General features: G+C 38.5%; 1 protein-coding gene across 1 annotated transcript; it reads right to left on the bottom strand.

Moving 5' to 3' along the window:
• Positions 1–275: 275 nt before the first annotated feature.
• On the bottom strand, positions 276–8,725 carry LOC119888104 (NF-kappa-B-activating protein-like). Its single transcript, XM_038698535.1, is given in 9 exon segments — positions 276–371; positions 374–459; positions 853–1,002; positions 5,514–5,708; positions 5,796–5,838; positions 5,924–6,016; positions 6,107–6,168; positions 6,513–6,593; positions 8,192–8,725. Coding segments are annotated over 9 exon segments (1,245 nt in total). The 5' UTR covers positions 8,638–8,725; the 3' UTR covers positions 276–282.
• Between the last annotated feature and the right edge of the window lie 273 nt (positions 8,726–8,998).

The raw sequence follows: 8,998 nt of genomic DNA, 5'->3' as shown, positions 1-8,998 counted from the left end.
AAATTTTATTTATGGTTCTGACCAGGATCATTTGCTAAAATGTACAAGAAAAAAAATAATGAAACAATTGAAAGGAAAGACCAGTTCCGTGAGTAAATAGGATGGATAATAATAATACAACTGATTACCATTTCAGACACATTTCTTTACAATAAAATCCTCCCTACACACTGCACATTCCTTTAAAGCTGAATGTGGTTATCCTCCAAAACAAATAAAACTTTACTCTTAAGTCACAAAAACAAAAGATGTCCAGTAAAGGGTGATCTAGAAATGTGACGTTCACTTCTCCTCCTTGCCTTTGGTTTTCCGGTAAACCATCTCCCTGAAGCTGGACAGGATCTTGCTCTCTCTCTCTCCTCCTCTCCTCCCTGGTTGAAGGATGCCAAAGCTCTCTTTTCATCTGCACTGTAGATCTGGTTCTCCTTTCTCAGACGCACAGCCTCCATACGACGATGTCTGCAGGGGTCACGTTCGAAATTTGTCAGTAACACAGTAATGACAAGATGGACCAGTATACAATATTTTATATATTGTGCATAATCACAGTAATTAAAACACGCAAGCTTGTTTGAAACCACGGCACCATCCCAAACACATACTGAAATCTATTTTCTACAATAATATGATATATTTGCAGAGGTGGCTGGAGGCAAAATGTAATTCAAGTTTTCACATTAGGTTGTGTGATCAGTCACCTTCATTTAAGTCATGCATTTCTTTTTCCAGTGAGGCCTTGGTAGTTAAAGTGAATTTTTAACTGTGATAAAGGAAAAATTGGTGGATTCACTGCATCCTACCGATACAAGTCGTATCGTGGTGTTTATAGTTCCATTTGTAAACACTGCGTACCTGCTGCCGCTCATCACATAGCCAGACTTCTCAAAGTTTGCGATCTCGTCACTGGTGAGACCGATCTCTCCTCTTCTAGGGATACGTTTGCCTGCTTTCACGTACTCCGCCATCGCAGCACCTTCACCTGGCAACAGTGCATGGCCAAAACTGGAAGGAGAGGGAAAATTAAAACAATTAGGCAACATTTACCTAAGGAGAAACAAATTTACTTTAGGCAGAAATAAATACTACAAACCAAAAGATTTTGAATGTGCTTCTTCTTCTTAAACCTTTTCATACAGCTGCTAGTAATGTTATTAAGACAACTTCTAGGTCTGCAGTTAATGATTATTTTCATTTTTATCCTGCAGATTTTCTATTTTCTTGATTAATTGTCTGGCCTACAACATGTCAGAAAATGGACATCACAAGTTCCCAAGCTGACCTTTTAAAATCTCTTGGTTTGTTCAACAAACTGTCGAAAACCTATAAATATTCAGTTTACTATCAAAGAATTTAAGAAGCCGGAACCACTACATTTACAAGACTTAGAGTCTACAGCCTTGTCTCTTGAGGTATATGTTTAGCAGGTAAGTATTTTACCACATTAACGTTCTGAGTTTAGCGAGTTAGCATGCTAAAAAGTATTGGACAAAATTGAAATTATTGACCTGATGATGGAACTACATCAGGCGATCCAAATTATTACAATTATAACCCTGAGGGGGGACATGAATGTGCTAATCTTCAAGGCAATCCATCCAGCAGATGTCGAGACATTTCAGTCCCAACCATAAAAGTCAACCTCAGGGTGGCGCTAGAAGAAAAGTCAGGTTATCCCCAAAGTCATAAGGATTCATCGTCTGGGAACCACGAATGTCTGGACTAAAATGTTGTGCAAATAGATGTTGAGATATTATTATTATTATATTAATAGTTTATTTGTATAGGGACAGATACAAAAAACATAGATTATTACATAAAAATAATCTGATGCCTGTATCACATTGTTTATAGCCGTGGCTAATTTGCAAAACACCTGTCCCTAGAAGGGCTTTTAACAGTTAAGATAGTGAAAGAGTAAAAATTTACAGTGAATACAATAAAATGTCCAGAAACCAGTTAGCACCAATAAGAGTTAGTGTAGTAAATAAACACATTCATTCGAGCTCACACAGATGCACACCTCACATACACAGATATACATTTCATATGGCATGATCACACCACTGCTTGCTTGTTTTTTGAAGGTGGAAAGTTTAGTTAAAGTCTTTATATTTGTAGGAAGACATTTCCACAGATTGGCTCCTTTCACAGAAAAAACTTTTTGGGCAAAAGATGTTTTATGAAATGGAACTTTACACATGTAGCAGCTCTTGTTGATCTGAAGGGTTCCAGCCTGTTCAAAAATTTACAAGGTGGCTCAAGTGCAAGTCCAGTCAAACATTTAAAAAACAACTTTATATGTCTAAGATTAACAAAATTAACAAAGTTTAAGATTTTATGTTTAGTAAATTTAACAGTGATGGAATCAAATGGGCTTTTTATCTAAAATGTTTAGGGCACGATTATAAAGCCCCTCAATAAGCTTTAGGGTAGTTTGGCTGGTCTGGGACCAAACAGTACGACAGGTGGGACAGGATCATAGTGTTCAGAAAGACATGAGCACATTCAAATGTCAGACAGCTCCTGATCATTCTGAAACAATTCATACTGGCCTTCATTTTTCTTGAGATGTTTTTGATATGACTTTTAAAGTTTAGCTGAGAATCTAAAATCACTCCTCAACATTTTTCTTGTTCTACCTGATCGATGAGTTCGCTATTCATTTTGATGTTAATGTAATTTGTTGTCCGAGTTCTTTTTATAGAAATATAGAAATATAGAAATATATATATATATATATATATATAATATAGTTTTCTTCAGATTAAGTGTTAGACAGGATTTGTTTAGCCAATTAAACACATTCTCAAGACTTTTGGTCATTGTACTGCCAATAACAGCAGGGCTTTTGCTGGACACATAAACCACAGTGTTATCGGCATACATCTGAAGGCCAACTTCAGGACGCTTGTTCACATACAGGCTGAAGAAAAAAGGCCCCAGTTTGGTTCCCTGAGGGATTCCGGTCTTAATTTTACATGGGGCAGATTTTATATGATCAATAACTACATATTGTTCTCGGCCTTGTAAGTATGACTCGAACCATGATAATGCCTGGTGTGATATGTTAAAGGATGACAGTTTTGAGATAAGACGGCTATGGTTTACTGTATCGAATGCCCTCTTTAAGTCCAGGAATACTGCAGCCACGATGTTTCCTTTATCAAGCGGCTGCACAATATCTTCCAATAATGCGCAGATGGCTGATTCAGTGGAATGGTTCTGTCTGAAACCATACTGTTGAGGGTGTATATTGATGTGTTTCTAAATATTCAGTTAGTTGTTCTGAAATGATTTTTTCTAGTATTTTCGACATTACTGGAACTAGACTTATTGGTCGATAGTTACTGACGTCTGCGGTATTCCCGGACTTAAAGATGGGTTTAACCAGTGCCTTTTTCCAAGCATCTGGAAATATTCCAGTTTTAATAGAGACATTTATAATGTGGGTCAAAGGTTGGATGATAATTTGAGCATATTTTTTGAGGAAAGCTGCGTCTATGTTGTAGTTGACTTTGGATAAAGTGGTATTCAGGTCTGAAATAGTTTTCAATACCACTGCCTGATCCACTGCTCTAATTTTAAAGGAATTCTCATTTGCTGATGATAGTATGTTTAAGTTGCTACTATTGGGCTCGCTATCTGAAAATTTAGAAGCAACATCTTGTATGGATTTAATGAAAAATTGATTAAAAAAGCATCAGCAACAATTTCCGTTAGCTTCAGTTAGAATTTTAATATAATAGTTTGCTTAAGAGTTGCACAATTCTTTTACTACTTGATTTCGTAAACCTTTAAATAACTTCAGGTCTGTGTCAAATCTGGTTTTAAGGTTGTTTTTTTAGAGCAAAATCTCTTTTTTTAATTAGCTGTCGCACTGCATCACTTACCCATGGAAGTTGTACTTGTCTTTGTGGCCTTTTGCATTGTTTTAAGAACTTATTTAAAATATTACTCATTGTAGAAGTAATATATCACATCACTCATTCACTTGACTATGTTGTGAGACTTCATCCCAATTAGTGTTTGCTAACTCATTCTCAAATTTATTAAGATCCTTGCGGGGAATTGTTAACTACTTTGTTGTCTTTTCGTCATTTTTATATTCAGTTAGATGCTTTGAGAGTTTTCTGGAAATTAATATCATGTTATGATCGGATAAGCCACACACCAAATTGTATGTTTTTAAGACTCTTTCAGGCTTATTTGAGAAAACTAATTCTATTACCGTCTGTGATGTTTTGTCAGGCGAGTGGGTCCATTTATAAATTGATGAATCATATTTTGATGTTAGTTCTTTGAGTTGTTTCCTACTGGATTTATTTAGCCAATTAACATTAGTGTCTCCATAAATAAGGACCTCTCTTGTTAGGTTTAAAAGATTTGAAAATGTTTTCTAAATTTTGATAGAAAGTTTGTAGGCAACTAGATGGTGGGTTATACACCACAGGGATGTTAAACATCATGCTGCATGTAAAGCAACATTTACACATAGACTTTCAACTGAATGAGATTAATCTAATTGGACTTTCTTGGTCTTAAAGGGGTCTTTAATGTAAACCAGAACTCCTCCTCCTCCTCCTCCTTAGGACAAGTGATCCAAATGTTAGCAGCAGCAGAAGCCACACCAAACAGGTGAATAGCAGGTCTGAACGCTGACGCTGTTTGTTTGCTCCACGCCGGCATTTCACTTGTTGATGTTGTTTGTTCTTCTTACTTGCGGCTTCTGGTTTATTGACATATTCACGTATTTGCTGCTTATTAATCTTGGTGTCAGTAGAAAGTCTATCAGAGTGCAAAAGCAGGAGGAGCACGGAGCCCAACCAACCGTGCGCCATCTTGCTATTTTTGATTAACTGTTCGTCACAAGTTATGTAAAAAAACTTCAACCTGCTTTTGAATTTGTATTTATCGTCTGGGCACCGTGAATGTCAGGACAAAATGTCATGGCAACCTAATCAAATCATCAAACTGTTGTTGAGATATTTCAGTCTGGACCAAAGTGGTGGACACAGCCATCCATAGAGAGATGGCCGTGTCCACCACATGGCTAGCATGGCTTACAATTCCATTATTATTAATTAAATGGTTGCAGATTGATTTTCTGATAATAAACCAATAGAATAATTGTCCAATCATTTCAGCTCTACCAACTGTACATAACCTAAGATTGTGTAATAACTTGCTTTGCTTTTCACTCTAGCGTATACATGTGGTCACTGACATGTTTTCTGTCTCCACAACAGATTTGACACAGTCGATCGTATCATTTCTTTCTAGTTTTTCCAGAAACAGAAGAATAACAGCCTCCTGATGAACTGCACTGAAACCAAAAAGAATTATAGTAGAAAGTTGTCTTCTTGGCATTGATGGAAAACATAACCTGTCAGCTTCATGACTCCTGCTTGTTCTCAGACAACCTCTGCAGTGTTTTTATTGTGGAAATTCTAAGTTGCAGTGATGTAAAGTTCAACAGTAATGTAAGATTAAATACAAATGTGAAATAGACTCACTCCAAAGGTCTGTCGTCCTGGGACATATGGGTGAGTGGCGCTTCAGGCCCAACCACATGTTCGTCCATGCAGGTTTTCTCCACCCACATCACCGCGTTAGGATCCTCCTCCTCTTCCTCCTCTGACTCTTCACTACTAGAGTTGCTGGACTCCTTGCGGCTCTTCTTCGCCTTTTTCTTCTTGGACTTCTTAGACCTGTTAGTAAACACGTAACGGTTGGTTAATCAAAACGTCCCCTTCTGTGTGAATGAAGTTGTCGTGTAGCTGCATATCGGCGCTTACTTTTTGCTCTTCTTTTTCTTTTTCTTCTTCTTTACTTCTTCTTCTGCAAGATAAAAACACAACAGTTCAGCTGGTGAACTGAAAAAGACTGAGCTTTCTTAAATGAATCGTAATTTTGATTGTCTTACCATCTGAATCGGATTGCAGCTCACTATCCTCTGAGTGCTTTTTGTTCTTTCTTTTCTTGGATTTCTTCCTCTTCTTTTTCTTCCTCTTCTCTTCTGCGAATGACAGACAGACTTCCTTGTAAATTCAAACTCCATATAATATTAACGTCATGTATTTATGTTCAAACACGGTATGGGCTGTACCTTCTGAGCTCGATTCTGAGCTGCTGTTTTTCTCGTCTTCAACCGGAGTGAATTCATCAGAGCTGGTGGAGACAAAAGAAAGAGATTCATTTCTGCACCCAAATACAACATATAATCCAATATAGAAAGCCTAAGTCCCTCCCTTCCACTTCTGCCCCGCTGAGAAAATCTGTACAGTAGTCAACAGCGAGAGGCAACAAATGTTTTGATCCCGTTTGAATTGTGCCCCGATTTACACATCTGACATTTATCAATTCAAAATCTAATTTTGTCCATCAAGAAAGTCAGTTTGTCTTAAAACAGTAAAGTAATATTTAGTTTTGTGTATCTCTCATCTCGCACAATATACAACACTAACATGTTAATGCTGTGATGATAGCTAACAGAGGAGAGACTCTTGACTTACTCTGGCTCCTTCACTCTTGGTGAATATCCCCAAACTTCAGGACAACCTAGCTCACCGATCCTCTCCCGCTCCTGCAGACGCCTGTAACAGCAAGACAGACAGATGCAGTCTAAACAAGTTTTCATCCAGGTAACAGGTGACATACGGCTCATGTATTACGCTCAGGGTCACTAGCAGACCCCAAAAAGTAAAATGCACTCTGCACTTTCAAGTTATAGCTCTTTGCCTCTGTCTCACTTCTAGTCAGGGTGATGACAGCTGGCTGATGGAGTCAGAACTATGTTTACAGAACATACAGTCTCTGGAGTGAAAATACATGAGACCATTAGATTTTAACGTGACATAGGTAATGCATTGGAGGCTATTAATGACAGTTAATGATAAACGTGTAGGCAAAGCCCATTCACACTAAGGGAAAGGCAGAGAAATAAATATTTCGGATGAAAGAAGGTTCGGACAGATTTGGTTTGGCAGTACGCTCTGTGTCTGCACACTGTATGCTGTTAGCTGTCTCCTTGGCCGAGCATTAATATACAATGCTGCGTAAGTCATCATGAGTCTCCGAGACCTTCTTCATCACACGTGACACCTGGCTCATTTTATTTTCACAACAAATAACTGGTTGTGTTAAAATAAACGAAGAATAAGTTTTTATGTGGGAAAACCTTTGAGGAATACTTCCTATCGGCTCCTCTATTTGTATAAAACCTGCCTGAAAAAATACATCTCTGTACGATCAGCAGAAGAGCATTCAACAACTCAATTTCAGCAGTGTTGGAAAATACCCGCATTGATATTTCGATAATGATTTCAACCTAGTCCTTGTCAAGAGAACGTTTGACTAATACGGCACATTTGTCAAGAGACGAGTTGTCTGAACATTTAAAGTAAGCAAGCTCTTTTAGGATACTTTTTTCACAGCTTTTGACGGCAGGTAATGCTGAAACACATACAGCAGCCGAAAGCAGAAAATCAGTCTGTGACCCTAAAGACTTGCTGGTTACAGATTTACACCATTCTAAACTTCATACTCAAAGTCTTCTAGCCGTCTGTCTGATTAAGGCATGTTTCTTTGGGCTGTGGAAAGCAAAATATCACAGTTAACTGTGTCGAAACCCTTTGAAAGATCGAGAAATATTCAAAGGGATTATTTGCCATAAAGCGCAGTTTCCATGCACAGATTATATTATTCTTTTTCAGATGATTTATAAGTCCCTTGAAAAATTTTTTTTTTTTTGAAAAAGCGTATGAGAATTTTGACTGCGTGATAATCAGAAAAATTGAGGGATCCTCCGCTTTAAATAATGAAATGACTTTAGCTAACTTTAAAAGTTCAGGCCCAATAGCAACGCTACAAAAACGCGAGTCAAGGGTTTGATTATATCGTATTTCTCAACATGTAAATTTGTTTATTTGTGTAGGATTACAGATTCTAAGTTTAAGGAGGCGTTGGTAAAAATTTTTATTTAATCTGTTTTTCTATCTAAAAATATTTTGTAAAAAAGGAGTGGGATGTGGCTTATTTGGGTCTAACCTATTGTTATTTGATTTTTTGAGACAATGCAAAAGAATATTCATAAATGTCGTTTCAAAAGGCCGTTCCCAAAAAGCAACAGCATTTTTTTGTAAATGTCTCCTCATGATTACTATTATCAAGCTTTGATTTTTGCATTTGTTACCTGGCAATAAAAGCCTCCTGTCTCTGTCTCTGAGCATCGTCCCTCTGCTGCTCGTAGTAGTAGTCGTCTTTGGAGCTCCCGTGTTTTCCCGGAGCGTCGCGCTGCTCGGGCCAGTGGTTGTGGCTGCTGCTGCTGCTGCTGTTGTTGGTGTTGTTGTTGTTGTTGGTGTGCCGCTCTCTGGACCGGGACCGTGACCGGCTCCGGTGGGGGCTTCCTATGCGGATCCGTCTGAGGGTTTTTGCCTCTTTGAATCGGCGCTCCCGCTCCTCGCATTCCCTCTCCCTGTTGCGTGGCTTCGGGAGTTTGGGGCCAAAGCTATCCGGAGACAGGCTCCGTTCACGGCTGTCCCCGCGGTTGCGGCTGCGGGAACGAGTCCGGGGTCTCCGGCTCCGAGGGCTCCGAGGCTCCCCGCCGCCGTCAGAGCTCGAGCGGTCAGACATTGGCATACTTACTGACTGCTTCAGACTCACACGGACACTATGGGACACACTAGATAACACGTTCAGATTAACGGAGATATTAACATGCGCTCATGTTTCTCTCTTTTCTGTAGTACGCAATCAAAGCGTCTAATAACAGGAAGTCCCGATCCGTCCGTTCCCAAACAGAAACCGGTCTTCCTGAACACGTATAAGCACAAAGTTCCGCTTGAACTTTGTTACAAGACATTTTAGTATGTCTAATAAATATAAAAAAGTTTCTGAAGAGTCCAATTATTTATTTATTACCTGCAGCCTCTTAAAAACATATTATTTAGAAACTCTAGTTTATACTGACTGTTAATGGTTGTCACTATTTTAAGACATT

The sequence above is a fragment of the Micropterus salmoides genome, unplaced genomic scaffold, assembly GCF_014851395.1.
Source record: "Micropterus salmoides isolate LMB-PRFRI ecotype aquatic unplaced genomic scaffold, ASM1485139v1 Ms_hic_scaffold_485, whole genome shotgun sequence".
In the NCBI taxonomy this organism is placed as follows: domain Eukaryota; kingdom Metazoa; phylum Chordata; class Actinopteri; order Centrarchiformes; family Centrarchidae; genus Micropterus; species Micropterus salmoides.
This window is presented reverse-complemented; position numbering and strand designations above follow the sequence as displayed.